The 20,905-nt window shown below is 31.7% G+C and overlaps 2 protein-coding genes across 4 annotated transcripts in view; one reads left to right on the top strand and one right to left on the bottom strand.

The window, feature by feature from the left end:
- Nucleotides 1–9,718, top strand: part of LOC108912451 (peroxisomal acyl-coenzyme A oxidase 3) — a 23,556-nt gene extending 13,838 nt beyond the window's left edge. For all 3 annotated transcript variants that reach the window (XM_018717677.1, XM_018717676.1, XM_018717678.2), the window contains 2 exons: nt 4,149–4,270; nt 9,432–9,718. In XM_018717677.1, coding sequence (XP_018573193.1) covers nt 4,149–4,265 — 117 coding nt within the window. In that variant the 3' untranslated portion in view covers nt 4,266–4,270; nt 9,432–9,718. The remainder of the gene's footprint in view (nt 1–4,148; nt 4,271–9,431) is intronic.
- The window catches only part of LOC108912454 (Bardet-Biedl syndrome 1 protein homolog), a 17,666-nt gene extending 1,499 nt beyond the window's left edge, over nt 1–16,167 (bottom strand). The window contains exons 1-8 of the mRNA XM_018717685.1: nt 16,111–16,167; nt 15,705–15,949; nt 15,191–15,389; nt 14,819–15,026; nt 14,503–14,745; nt 14,223–14,451; nt 13,785–13,940; nt 12,073–12,188 (exon numbers count right to left, since the gene is read on the bottom strand). Coding sequence (XP_018573201.1) covers nt 12,073–12,188; nt 13,785–13,940; nt 14,223–14,451; nt 14,503–14,745; nt 14,819–15,026; nt 15,191–15,389; nt 15,705–15,949; nt 16,111–16,121 — 1,407 coding nt within the window. The 5' untranslated portion in view covers nt 16,122–16,167. The remainder of the gene's footprint in view (nt 1–12,072; nt 12,189–13,784; nt 13,941–14,222; nt 14,452–14,502; nt 14,746–14,818; nt 15,027–15,190; nt 15,390–15,704; nt 15,950–16,110) is intronic.
- Nucleotides 16,168–20,905: the final 4,738 nt, after the last annotated feature.

Raw genomic sequence — 20,905 nt, 5'->3', positions numbered from 1 at the left:
AGTCCCGAGCTGTAATAATTATACAGGTTTGAGAACAGCGAGTAATTTTGTTATAAAATAGAAGATTTTGATTTTTAAAGGCGGTTTTCCACTAAACGGACAAAACAAAAACAAAACACAAACTTGTGTCGAATAAAACAGAACTGTAACTTTTCGCAAACTTTTTGAAGACTAGCGTGTTTTGCGACAGTTGGAGTTTTGTTCTTCGGGTCCCGCTTCAAAAAGGCGATTTTCTACTAAACGGACAAAACAAAAACAAAACACAAACTTGTGTCGAATAAAACAAAACTGTAACTTTTCGCAAACTTTTTGAAAACTGGCGTGTTTTGCGACAGTTGGAGTTTTGTTTTTCGGGTCCCGTTCGAAAGCGGTCACTTCAAAAGGTTTCGACGTGTTTTGAAACTCAAGTCTGTTTAGTGGAAACAGTCATGTTGTGTTTTCTATTTAAGTGATCCGACCCAATATCTATGTTGGTGTTTTCTTCTTCCCAAAAACAATATTTTAATCATTAATGAATTATAGCTATTAAAAAATTAACTTGTATACGTGTTTATTTGGCTAGGATACAAAGTAACCAAGTAAATACTTTAACCGTACATATACCACGAACTCCATCGATGGATATCTGGGAAACCGCTCGAAAGATTTTTTTGAAATTGTGATGGTGTGATACGGACTGTGGAAGCCTACCAAGCTAAAATATTTTCAAGGTCATCGTATTTTCGGTTATACCGGAAATTGATACTAACTTTCTTATTTTAAATGGAACCCCCTGTATATTATTGCAAAAAGTTAGGGGTTTCCATTTGAAAATTTCGAGTTTTCCACATATTCTGAACTTGATATTCGATAAAAAATTTTTGACCACCCTGTATAAAAACGAAACTTTTCATGTCAAATTCGATAAAGCAGGTCTTCCTCTACAAAATGTCCAATTTGCATGAAAAAATAAACCGGGAAAACGAAATTTTGCTAACAGTCTGCATCTGTTAATTTTTGTTTCAAAATAGAAATATCTCGGAAACGGTCAATCCTAAGTATGGAGTGTGCTATATGTTTTCAACTTAAAAATGGATGATGTTTCCAAAAATGCAATAATATACAGAGGGTTCCGTTTAAAATAAGAAAGTTAGTATCGATTCCGGTATAACCGGAAGTACGATGACCTTGAAAATATTTTAACTTGGTGGGCCTCACGGCCACACCATCACAATTTCAATAAAATCCTTAGAGCGGTTTCCCAGATATCCATCGATGGAGTTCGAGGTGGGACACTCTGTATACATTTACTTTTCTTCCAAGGACTTCAGTATAAACCAGCCATAACTAGGAATAAAAAAATCTTCTCTAAACATGTTGGTTGTTTATTGGAAAAATGTGTTCTGACTTCCTCGCGACAACCAGTGGAAAAGGACCGAAAACAAAAACAAAACTCGAACAAAATGTAGCCTGCTTGATGGAAACAAGAGTTTTGGGTTTGTTTCAGTTTTGTTTTTGTTTTTGTTATGTCCTAGAAAACACAAACAGGACATAAACTCAACTGTCCGTTTAGTGGAAAACCCCATGCATTTGCACCATTTCAACATTTCAATAATTCACCAATATTAACGAAATTGTAAAAATAAGATATCACAGTGAACAAATTTGAACGACAAATACTTCAAAATGTCAGAAATGGAAGTGACACATTCCAGGACAACTAGGTTATTGCAAAATTGTATTCAATAATTACATTAATTTATTACGGATAATACATTTTTTTTTCTTTATCCGAAAACGGCGCATCGCAGGACAGAAACTCAAGTGAGCTCTTATCTTTCGAATAGTAGGGGCTTTCAAAAATAATTTTATTTGAAGTCAGTTCTTGTATGCACACCACTGTTAGAGCTATAAATTATGTTTGTATTGAAAAACATGCGCCTTTATGCTTTATCACTACGTACTAAATATCACTGAAATATCTCAAGCGGTTTCGAACCTATTAATTAATTTCCTTCTTTTTGCTAAAATTTTAACACCCTGTATTTTCGTAATGGAACATTTTTGGGCCATAGTTTATAAAGCGAACTACCATTAATTTTCCATGTAGAATCACACCCTTAAATATTCGCATATCATTAAGGAATACCCTGTATAAGTTTGGATATTCGATACATTCTCATGAAATTCATATTTTTAACAGTTTATTACGTAATAACCCGATTGTCTTGATTTAAAATAATGCAATAATCCAATTTAGATTTTTTTTATAATACAAATTGATTAAGGTANTAAACATGTTGGTTGGTTATTGGAAAAATGTGTTCTGACTTCCTCGCGACAACCAGTGGAAAAGGACCGAAAACAAAAACAAAACTCGAACAAAATGTAGCCCGCTTGATGGAAACAAGAGTTTTGGGGTTGTTTCAGTTTTGTTTTTGTCTTTCAGGTTCTAGAAAACACAAACAGGACATAAACTCATCTGTCCGTTTAGTGGAAAACCGCCATAATGCATTTGCACCATTTCAACATTTCAATAATTCACCAATATTAACGAAATTGTAAAAATAAGATATCACAGTGAACAGATTTGAACGACAAATACTTCAAAATGTCAGAAATGGAAGTGACACATTCCAGGACAACTAGGTTACTGCAAAATTGTATTCAATAATAATTACATTAATTTATTACGGATTATATAATTCATTCGAAATTTAGCCAATAGCAATTACAAATTTTACGTAGTTACTATGTATTGATAAGCGATTATACTCTTGACGACGTGGTATAACCGTTTTGGTGTTTCGCCTCCTCCAACAATGTGAACTATGTCAGGTAATGATAGTTTTAACATTTGTCAATAAACGTCAAAAAAAAAATGGAACTCTTCGGTTCAAGCTCTGAATTATATAATCGTATCGAATACCACTCGAGCAAACGAAAATATTCGATTATACTAACCTCCTCACTCGACGTATATCCTTAAAACACCACTCCAGCTACGCTGTCGTGGTGTTTCGCAGAATACGTCTCGTGACTCGGAAGTATAATCGAATATTTTCTATGTTCTTGTGATATTATAACTGATAATACGTTTTTTTTTTACCCGCAAACGGCGCATCGCAGGACAGAAACTCAAGAGAGCTCTTATCTTTCGAATAGTAGGGGGCTTTCAAAAATAATTTTATTTGGGAAAAAGCCATTGGCGTTCCATTTTTTTCTATAAAAATATCAAAGTCAGTCCTCGTATGCACACCACTGTTAGTGCTATAAATTATGTTTGTATTGAAAAACATGCGCCTTTATGCTTTATCACTACATACTAAATATCACTGAAATATCTCAAGCGGTTTCGAAACTATTAATTAATTTCCTTCTTTTTCCTAAAATTTTAACACCGGGTATTTTCGTAATGGAACATATTTGGACATAGTTTATAAAGCGAACTATCATTAATTTTCCATGTAGAATTACATCCTTAAATATTCGCATATCATTAAGGAACACCCTGTATAAGTTTGGATATTCGATACATTCTCATGAAATTCATTCATTCATTTTAACAGTTTATTACGTAATAACCCTATTGTCTTGATTTAAAATAATGCAATAATCCAATTTAGATTTTTTTTTTATAATACAAATTGACGTCAAATCATTATTTTGAGGTCAATCGGTTAAGGTACTAGGAGTTTTAATTTTCAGTTTTATAGTCATTAGTCAATCATATTGGGACATCAACATCAGATCATGGAGCCTTGTTTGTAATACCTTAAGCCAAAGTTTCATTAAAATATACATGTTGATTTCAAATTTAGAACCCAAAACGTCAATCTCCAAGTACCCCTGTGGTTCTCGATATCTCCCTTGGGAGGAACGATAAGAAAAAAGTTATAGGAAGTCCTAGTATTACATTGATTTTCCCTGTATATTCTCGAGATGTTAGCAGATATGTACCGGACACTTGTACAATTAATAATAATAATGATAATAATAATCCCTACTCCACATTCTAATTGCAAGGGTTAGTCCATAAGTTGGACACTTGTGTGGGAGAGAGGGTGGTATATTACTTTTCTTTTTGTAGATATACGTATCTTGTTGGGCTAAATATTAACACTATTGGATTTTTATGAAATTTTTGGTACAACAATCTGATTTTTTAGGTATATAAACATTTACAATCTGCAATGCTGCGCTCATCATCCGAGATGAAGACACCGCCCTGGTGGCAAGAGGAAGTTGAAAAGTGGAGGAATGATAAAACAAAAAATAAATTATAATTATGGTATGTTTTCCTTAATGCCTTACGAAATGTGTTACATTTCTGTTGCAATAGTGGGAGTATTTTAATATAGAGTTTTCCTTTTAACACAATGTAGAACGCAAAAAGTAGGAACATATTTCAATTAACTTATATTTAAAAAATTTAAAGATAAAAAACACTAACAATTTAATTGAAATAAGTCCGAGTCTGCTTAAGGATGTTCAAAGTTATCACCGATGCTTCCTTTTACACAAACTTAACGACTATTCGTTATAGCTGTTTTACATTGACAATTTATCGATCGATTAATTCATGAAGTCGCTTCATCAAGAAATTGGACAAGTGTAATGCATCAAGTTCTTGATGAATTAGAGCATGTTCTAATTTTTGTCAATTTCTTCGTGAAGTTCGGAAGCACCAACCCAATATGTGTCAGAACGGTTCCGCTGTTGTTATCACTACAATTATGAGTGGAAAGGTGACATTTTTGAAATTTATTTGCATCTTTGATTCGTTGGTAGGACTGATTCACGCGTCAAAAACTTGATAAAGTCTGTAGCAGTGTAAAACCACACTGTTTTCCAATAAATTCGTGAATTAATTCATGAAGAACTTCGTCAATTTATTCATCAATAAATTGTCAATGTAAAACAGCTATTAGAAGCGAGGGTTATCCTAAATTATTTCTGTAGCGTTTCTATGCGTTCACATAATTTTTCCAAGAATACAGGGTGTGCCATTTAACACTCCCGCTGCCAATATCTCCGAAATGAAGAAATTTATTTTAGTTCCGGAAATTGGGGTTGTTAGGCCCCTCGAATAGCTTCAAATTGTAGTTAGAACTGTTAGTTCAAATCTTTCTGTATAGATGGCGTGGCGATATTAAAAAATTATTTGATCCCTGGAACGTGGAAATGTAGTCCATGTCGACTTCAAAATGCAATGTATGGTGTAACAGGAACATCTATTATTTTATTTAAATCACACTGACAAAATATTTTTTTTAAATATTGTTATAATCGCTTTATTTACATCACATACTAACTAACAATCAATAAATTATAAAAAAAACAAATGATCAACTCCAGAAAAAAAATTGTCCAGAGACGAACTGTATTTTATCAAATGTTATTAAAAAAAGAAAACATAGGTGGCGCTCATGTCATTTGTTTAAAATAAAACATGTATGACAGATGACACATATTAGTTTTATTTATTTATTTATTTATTTAATCAATTTCAGTTTTCCAATAATTACAGTTTTATCAGCTTGCGTGTTTCAATTTAATTTAATAAGATTAATCATTTTACAACAATTGTTTTTCTGTAGTTGATCATTTGTTTTTTTATAATTTAATGTATGTGGTGTGAATGAAGTAATTATAATAATATTTTAAAAGAATATTTTGTCTCGGTGTGATTTAAATGAAATAATTGATGTTCCTGTTACATCATACATTGCATATTGAAGTCAACATGTCTCGAAAACAAATAAATATTGGGGAAAACTTTATATTATAAAAATGATTCAAAATTTAACGATCTTTCAGATAGACTGCGTTTCCACGTTCCAGAGATCAAACAATTTTTTAGTATCGCCACGCCATCTACACAGAAAGATTTGAACTAACAATTCTAACTACAATTTGAAGCTAGTTGAGGGTCCTAACAACCCCAATTTCCGGAACTAAAATAAATTTCTTCATTTCGGAGATATTAGCAGCGGGAATGTTAAATGGCACACTCTGTATATCGATAAGTCTCTCGAAACATCAAAAACCCTAATCAGCCCGGATATTTCTCAGCCATTGGCAACCGCGTACAAACTGAGATTTTTGGTATCAGTTGTTAGATCTTCGATTGTATCTAAAACATCTGCAATCTGCGGCGTCTTAGCTGACTTAGGCCTTCTGTCACTTTCCTGTTCTGCGGGATGGAATCGAAAAGGAAAATTCTCGACATACAATAGCGATGCTATGGCGTCATTTCGGCTACATATCCCATATACTAATCTGTCACGACTGTAACTATGGTCCATTTCAAACACTGAAATTATGTAATGTATTGTTATAAACGTAAATAAGAACCGCTATCATGAGACTTTGCATAATAAAAAGGAAAGCGATTAAGTAATTAATTTCTTTGTTTGACTCGTCCTTTGTGTAAGAATTGACTATTACATTTTAAGATTTTCGAGGAACATCCCAAGTTAAAAAACACACTGTATATATATTTATGTCCTTCTACTCACACACTTCACATGTTGGATCAATTTCAATGTCAAACTCAAAGGTTGACATGGGTCAAATAAACAAGATTTATGTGGGTCGCAAGAAAAAAGAGGAAAACTTCAAAATCAATTTTCATGAAAACATAGGTGTATTTTGACAAATAGAGTATAAAAAAAACCACATACGATGTAATTAATTTTTAAGTGATTATATTGCTGGAAACAACTACTTTGGGCTATATGCCCTGACCAGCATTGAATTACACCAACAATAACATTAAATACAGCCAGGATCATGCATTGGCTGTATACACCAAACAAATACCGGTTTCAGACTTGTTAGCCCACATCAGTATACCATAGGTGCGACAACTGACCAAGAACATCTTTTGTTTGACAATTTCTGCTACTATCTTTCCTCCTTCAGGAAAAATCTTTGTTCGTGGCGATCACTTTCAAAACTGATGGGAGACTTATTCTATTCACCGATTTCATATGTGAATTTTCAATTAGTTTAAAACATGTTCTGTAAATATATGTAAAATTCCTCGGGTATGTCAACTTCACTAAATTTTTTCCTCAATTACCTACNTATGGCACTCATGTTAGCCAGATTGGAGTAGGAGAGGGGACGTATTGGATGCTGGGACCCATGACGTTCAGGTGAGGAAAAAGGAATCTTTCAAACTATGAACCGAATATCCAGTTTTGTACTCATGCGATTGTAATTTCCGAAGTGGTTATCTAACTTTATCTATATGTACATTACATACATACCTACATTTACTGTTTATAATTTTGTTATGCAAACATCATAAGTATTTAAATGTGAATATTTATTAAAATTCTTTGAATTGAAAAACTCGTGAGATCATTTATTGTAAATAAATATTCGAAAAAAGTTGAATATTTTTATATAATTACTACTAAGATTTAAAAAATGGAAAAATTATAGATATCCCATACATCAAAAGCTGAAATTTGTTAATACAATAGCTAATTTAATAAGTTAAATGAAAAAAATACTCAGCTTTATATTTAGTGAGGGAAAAGTGCTCAGCTGATAAAGTTAAAGATGCAACGCCCCGCGCTTATAGCGATGTGCTGCGCCTTCAACTCGTCAGCTGAGCACTCATACACCACAAAAACTTCAGCGGACCATTTTTTTCGTATAACTGGTTAAGTTGACTATTACTTTACCAAATTTCAACTTTTGCGGTATCAGTTTACCTAGCGCATATTTTTGACTTCTTTAGGTGAAAAGCTGAGGCATAACCCCCCACTCTAAAGTCAGCGGATAGCGTTTTTTCTTTTGTTTATAACATAATTAACTTGTCAACAAAGTCTCAGCTTTTGCGGTATTAGTTTTTTTATTTTATTATTTTACGTGTTTGGGAGGCTGCCGCAGCTACACCCCCCAGAAGCGCGCGAGCTGGAGGTCATTTCTCTTACGAGTGACAGCAAATGAAGCGTAGGAAAACTTTTCAGCTTTTGCTCTTTTGGTCATCAAAAAAGGTCGCTGGCTCTCGGGCTATTACATTGTAGGGCTCAATATTTAACAAAAATTGTATAATATGTTTTTTGAATAAATTTACACTCTGTATCTGTTTAAGTGACGCTAGTAAACAATTGAATAATTTAATACACATGTAATGTGCATTCTTTTCTGTTAGAGTTAGTCTGTGATATGGGTACATTAGATTTAAATTTCTTGTATTATACTGAGATGATGAGTCTGTCATAAAATTATTCCAGTTTTTCCTTACATACATTAAGCACTCAAAAATATACAGGGCCGATATAGTCATTATTTTGCTATTCCTAAATACCGATCTACAAGATTGGATGTAAGACATATTATTGATAATTCTTATAATTCTTTTTTGAATGACAAAAATTTTTTCTGTATGTCACTGCTATTACCCCAAAACATAATTCCATATTTACAAATAGATTCGAAACTACCTAAGTAAATGATTTTTGTAGATGTACTCTTTACATATTTACTAATTACCCTGATTCCATATATTACTTTACTTAATTTAGCAGCGAGTTCATCTATATGTTTTTTCCAATTTAAGTGTTCATCTAGATGCAGTCCTAGAAATTTTGTACTACTTGCTAATTCTGCTATCTGATTGTCCAGTATGATATTGTTAGGTCAATAACTTATCGATTCCACCCCAAACGGGACCTTGCCTCTCCTTCCTATCGGGATCAAGGTCAATTAGAGGTCAGATTGAGGAAAAGTGTATTAAATCAAAGGATCTCGGAGTTTAGGTTTTTTTGGGTCTGTGAGTCCGACTCGGAGGTTAGTTTGCGTTTTAAGGTTGTTTCAAGGTCAAATTGAGAAAATGCCGAGTAATCAAGTCCAATTATATATTTGGAGATTTTGGGGTCGCCGAGTTCGAATCTGAGGTCATGGTGTCTGTATCAGGTTATTTAAAGGCGAGGATGATCTTTAAATGACCTGATACAAACTAACCTTATATTCTAACCCAGCGACCCCAAAATCCTGTATAACAGGTAGTTGGACTTGATTGCTTGGCTTTTTCTCAATTTGATCTTGAAATGACCATGAAACAACCTTAAAATGGCCGGATACAGACAAACTAATTTCCGAGTTGGACTCACCGACCCAAAAAAACTCCGAGATACTTTGATTTAATACACTTTTCCTCAATCTCGCCTCTAATCGGCCTTTATCCTGACTAGGAAGAAGGGGAGAGGTCCCATTTGGGATGGAATCGATTGGAATTGGATATAAATAATAAACAAAATATTGTCTTTTTTTGGCCAAAAACCAGCCTAATCGACCCTCCCCCTTTATTAAAAATTAAAATTTCTATCTACTCTAATTGGTGCTTACACAATGCATATTTAAAGCAAAAAGTACAATAATTATTATTATTTAAATACAATGTTAAAAACAAAATATGTGATCTGTTGCAGGTAGGTTTAATGTCACGGCAAGGTCTGGTTTAATACTAGCATGTCTTGTCGCATAAATCTTTATGGATGGTGTTGGTGACATTTGGGTGTCGTTTTGGTGATTTTCACTTGTTAACTCTTTTAACTGCATCTTCACTTTATAGCGATAACGAGGAGGCATAATCGGAATCTACAATACACAAAATTAATTAATAAGTGGTTATAATTTAGCAAATAAGATTTAAATGTATTCTCGTTTCTCTTGGGTTGTTAAGGAAAATGGAATAAAAGGACCTGTTGAAAATAAATAGAGTATTATTTAATAATTATGTAGCCAAGAGGGGTAACCTGAAATAACCAGATTTCTATGAATACTCTATTTGAAGATATTCAAAATATTCGATTTCAACTTGAAAAAGAGGTCTACAGAAAATCGTTGCACAATGGAAGGTCTTTCCCAGTAAATTTGTATATGTATATGCTAGAGTAACGATACAACCATCAAAACAAGACAAGGTCTGGACTATGCTTTAGCTGCATTTTGAGGACACTCCATGTAATTTAATTAACACATTAGTTTATTCTTTTCGTAAATTTATGCCATTCAAAAAATTTACCAGAACAATAAATAAATAATAATTTTGCAACTCTTATTTAGTTGATTTTTAGTAAAATTACTTGTTTCTATAAAGTCAAATTTTAGTAAATGATAAATAATACAAAATGAGGCTACTAATTATAAGTACAATTTCCATATTCCAATTTGTTTAGTAACATACAAACTATGAATTTGATTCCAGCCAAAATATACTAAATAACAATTTCTCCAAAGTGAATATTCTGAAAGCAGTCAACAAATTCTCCCTACGGTTTAAATAAGACAAAGAAGATAAGAAAATAATACTTACTTTTATCACGTTTGGAGACATGTAGGAAACATATGGGTTTTTATGAAATATCACTGACAATTCTTTAATACATTTTGTAACACTGAAATTTTCCAAGATTAATATAATTATGAATTTAGGTCCTAAGCCCAATACCTAAAAATTAATTCATCCCTATTATTCAGCTTTTTCTCTATTATAAAATTATTAATTAAGGTAATTCAGATAAATTAAAAATATATTTTCCTAAAAACACTTCTATATCAACTAAGTAACTAAGTAAATAATATTTTTATTATATTTATATTTATTAATTCCATTAGTATATAATAAGATCGTTCTACATATAGCAGCAGGACCAACATCATCAATTTAAGAAAAGGTGCTTCAAAAAGACGGTAATAAAAGTGGTAAAGGATAGCTTATAAACTCAATAACTTAATCAGTAACGTACTTATAAAATAATGCTATATATAAGCCATAGAAAAAAAAGATATATCTCTGATTTTTCTTAAAATAAAATTTGGTAGAGAAAAGGTATTTTTACTGTTTTTCTTATGACGCACCGTTTTCGAGTAAAAAAAATAAAATCGATTTCATGGCGTAATTCGGTTTCAATAATTTCAAAAATAGTAGAAATTATGCACTTAACTGCTTCACACTCAAAGTGGCAACCATTATTAATTTTGTCAAACAATAACAAAAACGAGTGCACAGCCAACTTGATAATTTCTGTTTAGATAGTAAATAGTGAATCTAAAAACTGATAAAAATTTTTGAGACATGTTAACTGCGAGAAATAATTTTTTGTAATAAAATTGGTACAAAAAAGAGCTGATTGCATAATTTCTGCTATTTTTCAAATTATTGAAACCGGATTACGTCATGCAATAAATCGATTTTAATTTTTTTACTCGAAAACGGCGCGTCATAAGAAAAACAGATAAGATACCTTTTCTCTTCCAAATTCAACAAGGAATCCAAAAATCATTTTTTATTTTAAGAAAAATCAGACGTGCCTGTGTACTGGTGAAACTGAAAACAATATTTTTATCGTAAAACATGTATTGTTGTTAATTGTCAAAGTTTGTAAAATTTCACCAAAAAAAAATTCTGAGCGGTTTCCGCCATATTTATAAATTTGCATTTTTTTAGTAAAACTTTATTACCCTGTAGTTCAGAAACTAAGCTTTTTCGGAATATGGTATATTAAGAAAATATATCACAAATCATTTGCACTGTAACTTTCTGCAAGGAATACATCAACTTACCAAACACCCTGTATATGACATCTCAATTTAGCCAACCATCTCCGTAACTACCGACCGGGTTGAATTTGGTAATAATTTCGTTAATGTAAACATAAACTACATTATCTGTGTCTGTACGTGTACGTGTTTCATAATAAGAGCAAGTTTATGTTAAGTAGTTCTTATCATAGACACAATATGCGATAAAATATGGATTTTCATTTGCCATTTGCTCGAATAAAAATGACAGCTAACTCTCCCGACTGCTTGTCGGGAGAGTTAGCTTAGTTGATATATAATAAACTACCTGAGGAACTTAAATCAATGCAAAGTGTATAATTATTTAAGGGCGCTCTAAAGCAATTTTTATTGGAAAAATGTTATTATACTGTTTCGGCATTTTTGCCTACTCCGTCTTAATTTGTAAGTCTTGACTATTCCTATACATGTATTAGTGTCTTTAAGGAAAATAAAGTATTATTATTATTATCTGACGCAAATTATTGTCATGACGGCATTACTTACCTTTGCTTCTATTTTGAACTCCTCTTTATTTTCTAAGTTTTCGATGCAATTAACTAGTTCTGAAGCATTTTTCAATCTTAGTCGCATTAGATCTTGTTGAAAGAACTGGTGCATATCTGGAATTAATTTATATACCTTCAACCATTCTGCTGGATATACAGGGTGTAACTTTGAATGGAGGTCATATTTATAAGTAGGCTACCTTTGACCTTTAGAAACACGTATCATAAGTTTGTTTGCTCAAATGCACACTTGGGAACTGTGATACGCATTGTTGTCAAATTTAATAATTTAAAGAGAAGGTATTAAAGAGAAAATTTTAATAAAAAAGTAAATTTCCACACCACCAGCCTTATGCTGTTTTATGACACATTACATTTATCTTCCCACATAAATCAAAATTCAATTCTTTTAAACAAGATAAACTATGAAAAAGTCAGAGAACTGACACAATAATAAATGATGAAAAAAAAAAATGAAAACAAAAATACACTGTACCTCACTAAACACTAAAAAATTATTTTATTAAAGTTATACACTTACAGTAGGTACTTAAACCCCTTTTTGTAAACTGAATTGAAAACTAGAATAAAAATGTAACAAAGTGAAACAGTGATGACGTATTCGGCCATTCCGGTTTCGCCGTATTAATGTGGCGGTTTGTTTTTTATCCGTTTACCTTCCTGTCATATCGCACAGGTGTGAAGTAAACTGGCAGTTTCGCATTTTCAGAGGCGGCAAGCGGCATTTTAACTGAGCAGCGGAGGCCAACCTCAATTGCTCTTCGTAAGCATTCAGAACAGAATTGGATTCTGCTTAAATTTAAACTGTTCATGATTTAATCATTGTCATTGAGATTATCAAATTAAATACATGCGATACGATATATATATCGTATTGATCAGATGAGTACCTACGTATTTTTATTTATATTTTTAAAATACCAAAAATATTATTTTATAACAAATTAGTTTTATTTACAATTAGTTACATATTTGCGTATCAACATTAGTCCAGTTTTTTTTTTTTTTTTTGAACAAGAAATTGTTTTTTTAATGTTCGGCGCTTCGTCTACATTGATATCACAAAAATATGGTAACTTTACATTAACACGTCGCTAAAGCATACAGAAGCAATATTGTACTACATTATTTTCCACTGCCGCATGCCGATCTCTAACAGTTGATTTAAATAAATCAACTGGCAGCGCTGCTAGTGCACTGACACAAATTGCCACGCTAGTTTCTGGTGGCCCGCTTACGCTTACCACTGACTGAGTGGTCAAGAATTAATGTGCAGTTCAGGAAATTAATTGAGGCGGTGAAATTAAGAACAGTACAAGTCCAAAAATGGGAATTTTTATATGTAACAGCCATTTAGAATTAAAATTCGAAGCTGCATCGAATGAGTGGAAGAACAGTACTAAAATCACCTTGCTAAGGCGCTTGCCAGCTCTTACCGTGCAGCATTGGAAGTAAGAACAGTACAAGTCCAGGACATGTGTACTGTTCTTATTCTCAACAGAACAGATGGCGTTGTTGATTTACCTACTATATGCCCTAAAAATATAATAAGACAATTTAGGACCACCCTGTATATACACTAGCTAATACTTTTCAGAACTTTTGCAGCAAATAAGAAGTAAATGAAGAAAAAATGGAACATGAGATTACACGAGGATGAAAGTTAAATAAAACATTGGCCATACATACCTGTTGCAATATTTCTCTCCCTTAAACTTTGTTCCAAAAATAATTTACTTCTCTTTGGAAGCGGTATTGGTTTACATTGAAGTAAAGGGACATTTTCCTTAAATCTTACATTGAAATCTGCTGTTCGTTTAAGGATTTTATAGGTCACAGTACCAGCTGAAAAATAAAGAAAATGATTTCAAATATTATCCACAGCACAAATGTACCTACACATAAATTCTATTACGGCCAATAAAGGTTTTTTGTCATATTCTAAATAACATATTTTTTCTAAAACTTATTAGTGTCATAAGTAATTTGGGCAAATAAACCGGAATCAATGTGTTTTGTTAGTTTTACTCTAATACTGCATTACGGTTTGTATGTTTTGGTGGTTAACGTTCTGAAGGGCAAAAGAGAGCCTATTAATAATGTAATAATCTTCTGAAAATTATGTACCTAGGGTAACTACTACCATTACGTTCTCTTCTTGGCCCAATTGACCGAACGTAATAGTTGACGGAGTTTCAGGAACTGTTGTATAATCCACGACAACTCGTCCATGGTATAACTGTATCGTACCACCTCTTAATCCCACGGCAATTAGATTGACATTCAGATGACATATAGGTACTAAACAAAGACATACCACCTGACTCGCAGTTTTGATTGACCACAGATTTTGACCCTGGAAATGAACGATTTTAAAATTTGCGAATACCAAATAAATACTACTTACACGTTTGGTAAAGCAGGACAATGTTTTTTGACTAGTGGCGACAACAATAAAATTATCCCCAGGTACAATAACAAGATCGACAATGTCATGTAGAAATTCTATAATTAATTTTCCTTCTAACCACCCTCTCATTAAAATACAAATATACCCTTCTCTGCAACCTATTACAATTTTATATTCGACATCGAAAAGGCCTATTGAACTGATTACAAAGGGAGTCGACGTTCTACTACATGTATTTGCCTAAAAGCATTAATGAGGATGTAATATGAAGTATTTCAATTTTAAATTCCGAAAACTATTTCTGCCTCCTTACTTGTTGTAAAATTGCTAATGTTTGTGGATCCAAAAAATATATATTTCCCGATTCAGTAGCCAAAACCGGGCAAGACAATGCTTTTTTGTCGTACGATGACTTCTTTATTGTGCACATACATGTAATCGATGATTCTTTTACAAGAGGTTTATATCGATATCTTTTTATAAAACTTTCCTGTGATGTTGTACACATTAGTTCTTGAGATCTGGAAAAAGAGTTAAAACTTTGAGGAATTTTATAACTTATTAACTTCTTTAAGATTATGTGATGGCAAAAATTTGCTTAAATCTGTACTCCCTTATTTTGTTTTATTGTTTAAAAATATCTTTTTCATTATGGAACTCTTTGAATGAGAAGCCGTTTACTCACCTTCCCGTAAGCAAAGTTAAAGACGTGGAATTAATTTCTTCAATACCTATATTTATACCAGAAACAACGGAGTTGTTCCCTAATTTTTCCCAGAAACTTGCTTCTACAGGCAGAATCGTAGAAGACGGTATTCGGAATTTAAAAAATGGTTTACTGTTTTTAAATATAAATAAATCTTGTCCACATGCTACTGCTACAGCTAAAGTAAATATGAAACAGAATTATATAGAGACCATTTGTTATATTTTTTTAGGCATTTCTAGTTAATAAACATTTGATAGGTTTTATAATTTCTTGACGTGAATATTTTAGTCAACTCAGAAAAAAGGCAAAAAGATAATTTAAATTTATGTATATTAACACCTTCAAGAATATGAAGATTATGGAATATAAATTTTTTATGTAAACTATTTCTAGTTTTGAAGTTGTAGTCTAGAAAACTTAGCTGTTCAAAAAATGCTGCAGGCAGGTGTATGGTTCTCGCATGTGATTTAACATATAAATTTAGCCTTACCTGGAACTCTGGGTTCTAAATGGTTTGTATAAAATGCTATTAATGAATTCGGCAAGTCGCATAAGACGATGTCCGAGGTTAAATTTCGTTTGAATGCTCTAAGACGATTTTGGAATAAATCAGCAACAACTAATTGATAATCGTCATCACCCATCACATCTATGAGGAGTAAACTTCTCGGTAAAACCGATAATTGTGAGTTTCTATTACAATGTGCTTCAAGCCATCTTGAAACATTTAACTCTCTGAAAATTAACGAATAAAAGATTTCATATTATCGACACTAATGAAAACTCGCACATCTACCGAAAATATTAGGAATCTGCGCTAGGAATAAGTAAAATGAAATTCATTCTATTGTTTTATAGTGAACTTGCTTTTTTCGTAACACTTCCACAAAACTTACCCTATGCTCATTTTTTAAATTCACGTAGTCGTTTTTCTCTAGTGTAAGCTCGTGGTTATAGACAAAATAGTAAAATAATAAAGTTATACCAAAAATGTATACCAAAATTTATAATAAATTAAATCCTTGCGCTACTTGCGAGTCGTAAATATGTTTGTATTTGTGAACCCTATACTCAAAATGCCTCCTTAGCAACGCAATATCGATCTTAAGATGAATTATACTCGTATAATATATGAAAATAAATGCTTAAATTTACAGAATAAGTATGTATCTTTCAATAATTTCAATGTAATGAGAACAGTAAAAAAATATATAAGTAAGTAAAGCCATATGATTTAATATTAATAAAAATAAAAACTTTTTTTGCAGCAATTAATTCATACCTACATCTTCCTCGTCTTGTATGAAATGTCTTTTCAAAAATACTTTCTGTAAAATCTTCGATACCATCTGACAGTTTCTCGATTATAGGTTTCTCTACGTTTTTGCACGATTCGCAGTGACAATTTTTGCAAATTTCCGTAGTAGGTACATCTCAATCCCAGAGATATTATCTCTGCTCAAGCCCCGCGTATCGTATGCTTTCTGCAGCCACTTTGTGTTTTGCAATTGCTATTTACAACCTCTTATGGAAATTTTTCTCTGAAAAAGTCTTTATAAGTCAAACTCTGTTTAACTCTTGTTTTTTTGCGCAATTTGACAGAAACAGAGTTGACAGACTTATAAAGACTTTCTTCTAAAGAGTTTTTTAGAGAAAATAAGTCTTATTTTATCTTTATTAGAAGAGAAGAGAGGATGGGAGAAATCTAAATTACAGGTAGAAATAGGTACAGCGATTAATTTTATATTTTTAAATTCTTTTGTCAACAAATATTTATACCAATTTATTACAATTGTTTTTAAAAAAATAAAGTAGGTAGTGTATTGATTTTCAAAATTAAGTAAATAAAATATTTTATTAAAAATTTCCAATTCAATTTTCTTAGCTTAAGAAATTTTTTTTACTTTTTTCGAATGTCTAGGGCGACGCCACGGCGACCCCCTTGAAACCAACTGAAAACACTTCATCATACGGTTATTTATTTGAATAAAGATATTAATAATATTAGTCATTTTAATGATTTTATTTGAGGAAATGGCATGCTCAAAAATACCTCCATTTCCACGAACACAGGCCCGACACATATTTTTAGTAACGAAAATGTAATTTGTTCGAAATTTATTGTTGCTTGATCTGATGAAAATAAGGATTTATTCTTTCTTCTAATGCTTAAAATGTGAAAGTTGCTATTGCAGCCCACTATGTCATTTTAAAAAAAGTTTGTATTTATATTCGAATATCGAAGTGTGTTCCTAGTTCGTTGATTAATGTTTACTCGAAAAACAGTTTTTTTTCGAAAAACATAATAAGAGAGTAGTAATTTGTAGAAAATTGAAAAACGAATCTGAAAATATCATGGTTGTTACCGTAAAGCAGTGGCGTACTATTTAATTTAGAAAAATTTGCCCTGTATTTCCGCCACTGGAGCATGTAAATTTTAGGAAAAGCCCTCAGGTTTTTGACAATGTTTACATAAATACATGTGCCCAATTTCAAATTATTTCACTTACCTACTAGTTTTTAAATTATTAAAAAAAAAATAAAAATATTTAACACCCTGTATCTTTTTAACGGGGCGTTCTATTAAAAACTTTATAGGAAAGACTCCCCTTAAAATTCACCAAAGAATACGAGGTTTCATTTTTGGGTACCATTTGTGAGTCACCCTGTATAAGTATGCAAATAAGCTCTCGAGAATCGAGCCGTTCTGTGCTCGAACCGGGGTAAAAACGATGTTGATAAGGAGAAATTAAACTATGGAAATTTAAACGGAGAACATATGCAACAATGCATTGCACTAAGACAGCTTTGTCTATAATTACATACATCAGATTTATCACCTAATTTGTACAGTGGAAATATATAACTCGATTTCCATTGGAAAATAATAATTAAATAAATAATTAGAAAAAATGAGATGTTTTAATAACCGATATTAAAAATAATTTTATGGTAATTGTGACGGGAACATTTTTTTAGAATTATTGTAAATGTATTTGTTTTTTATTTTAATACCTTAACGAATTTTATTAAAAAACATTGTTTGTATTTTAGAGCCCTGAGGATGGCGTAAAATAACATCGAAACGTTGGCAATGGTTCAAAATATAGTGTTCTTTTATTTATCGATCTTTATCCCACTGAAACCTTGACTCGGATTAAAAATAATTCTTAAGTGTTTAAAAAACATATGGAAATTATTAGTTACATTGTAATGTTAATTGAAATTTCCGTTTTACAAACTCAATATTAAAATAAAAAATCTATATTTTCTATATTCTATATTCTATATTCTATATTTTTAAATTTTCAGTATATGTTTATGTTGCTCTTTTAAATTCAGACAAACAAAAATTATTATATATTTTTTTGTAAAATGAGTAAGATTGAAGTAATGAGAAGATAAGTCAGTATATAATTTTTAAAATAATTACGCCCTATTAAAAATTTACATTATTCGAAAATTTTTCTAATCGGCCTAACAAACTTGGATATATCAGAAAGTTTTTTTTTGTTAAAATTTGGTATACACCCTGAATGTAAGATGGAATTTCCGCGGTTCTTCAGTAGTCGATCAAATCTGAGTTATTTTATACAGGGTGATTCACAACTTATCCAAAAAAATTTGGGAATAGATGCAGCATGAGAAATGAAATCAATATCGTAAACAAAATTTTTGTAAAATCCTTATAGTTTCCGAGAAAAAAAATATTGAAGTTATAGTACATTCAACCACTACATAGCTGGACAACTGTAGTCTCTAGCGTCATTCGCTTCGTGGGGTCAGCGACTCCGAATACTGAATTCGGATTTTGCAATCGTTGTTGCGATATTTACCTGTTATCTGTGGTGTTTACAATAGGTTTTTAGTAGTTAGTGTCAAAAATGGGTAATTATTGTGTCAAAAATGGTTCGCGTGTACTCGGAGTTGATGGATATCGTTTTAATTTATGGTTAAGCATTTGTGTTAGGATGAAACAAGACAACATTTGTGTTAGTTCGTAGAAACTGAGTACAACGGACCCAAATGTGTTTACACATTGGTGGATAAAATTTTGAACAATTGTTGTAACATCGGGTATGTCAAATGATTTTATTATTTAAAAACACAAATTAATTTTATTAATTAATAAAGGCAAAAGCAGTTGAATTTGCCGATATAAAATAGGTGCGATAAAATTCTATTTACAAATTTCTTTCCTTGCGAAAGTTTTTGTCCGTTTTTAGCACACCGCCATGCCGGTCGCATTGTGCGAGGTCAGATTTTACAGTGGACCAGTTTCCAGTGCCGTGCAGAAGTGTATTTTTAAATCATTTTCGAACTGCCCTTTTTGATTTTTTCTTTACAATATTGTATTTATAAGGGTCCCCTGTACATCCAGAACTTTTTTTATGGATAAGTTCTGAATCACCCTGTATATCTATCTATTTAAATATAGAGTAGTATTCTCCTTTTAGTTAATTTACATTGAAATTTTTTATGCATTTAAGAAATGTATTATAATTGATAATATTATATCGGACATTAAATATAGGTAGGTACAGATGAATTAATTTTATAATTTGATAATTTACTATTGGAATCACCTTTATACAAATGATTACGTTGAAACATATGTGGAATTAACTTCAGACATTTTGGAAAATAAACATACAGGGCGTTCGTTTTTAATTTTGTTAATAACTTGTACTGCCACAAAGATCGCCTTATAGATTTATATTTCATCCTTAATTTCCTTGGATTAAGTGAAACTGATTTCGATCAGGATCAGGCAAGGCAGTCTTTGTTTCAGGATGTAATTATTAACCCACTAAACACGAAACGTAAATGAAACGTTGCAAATGAGATGTTTTACTAAACATTTGAAACACTAACTAGAAACGTTTCTGTTTCATTACAGAAATGTAGCACTTGAAAACTTATTTAGTGAAACATAGCCGAAACGTTACAATTGAAGAGAGTTTGAAACATTACTCGAAACATTCCCTTTCGATCTCGGAAACATAACAGACGAACAACCCTTTGCTATTTTTGCTTATCTTATGGAACATTCGGCATTAGTTAAATTTTGCTCTCAATCCCCAATCCTTCTCAAGCGTTAGTTCATTTGCCTTTGTTATATAAAGACATAATTAGAAAAAAAAATGTGGTAGCATATTTATAACACAAGTCTAGAAAAAATGTATGTTCGTGACTTGCGTAGACTGCGCGTAACAGCCCGAGTTTATTTGTTTCCCGTGTGTCGTTTCAATTCGTATTATGTTAGGTTAGGTTTGCGGTTTGTCAGTTTGCTTGGTTTCGTTGTTATTCATCTTTACTTTGACGCTATTTTATGTGATAATTTGTAGTGTGTGCAGTTGTGGTTATTGTAAGGTGCATATAAAATAATGAATATTGATGCAAAATGTTTAAAACGATATGTGTAGAGATTTCCAATTTTGCGTCACATCTACCTAAATATAGTTATACCCACTACCTATTACAGACAAGAGGACAAGGGACAAGAACTAAGAAAATGGAACAACAACTATACGTTTCGATATAATTTGAAGAGCAACTACTTAGTCAGTGAGAACTATTTGAAATATGGATGAATCAAGTGAAATAGACGTCATTTATTTTATATTTTGTACAAATGTTTATATTTGTTTATGTGTATAGGCATGCTTAAATAAAAGAGTTTAGGTATAC

This window comes from Anoplophora glabripennis, unplaced genomic scaffold, assembly GCF_000390285.2.
Source record: "Anoplophora glabripennis isolate ALB-LARVAE unplaced genomic scaffold, Agla_2.0 scaffold811, whole genome shotgun sequence".
In the NCBI taxonomy this organism is placed as follows: domain Eukaryota; kingdom Metazoa; phylum Arthropoda; class Insecta; order Coleoptera; family Cerambycidae; genus Anoplophora; species Anoplophora glabripennis.
The sequence above is the reverse complement of the archived record's forward strand: the minus strand, read 5'-3'. Positions and strand labels throughout refer to the sequence as shown.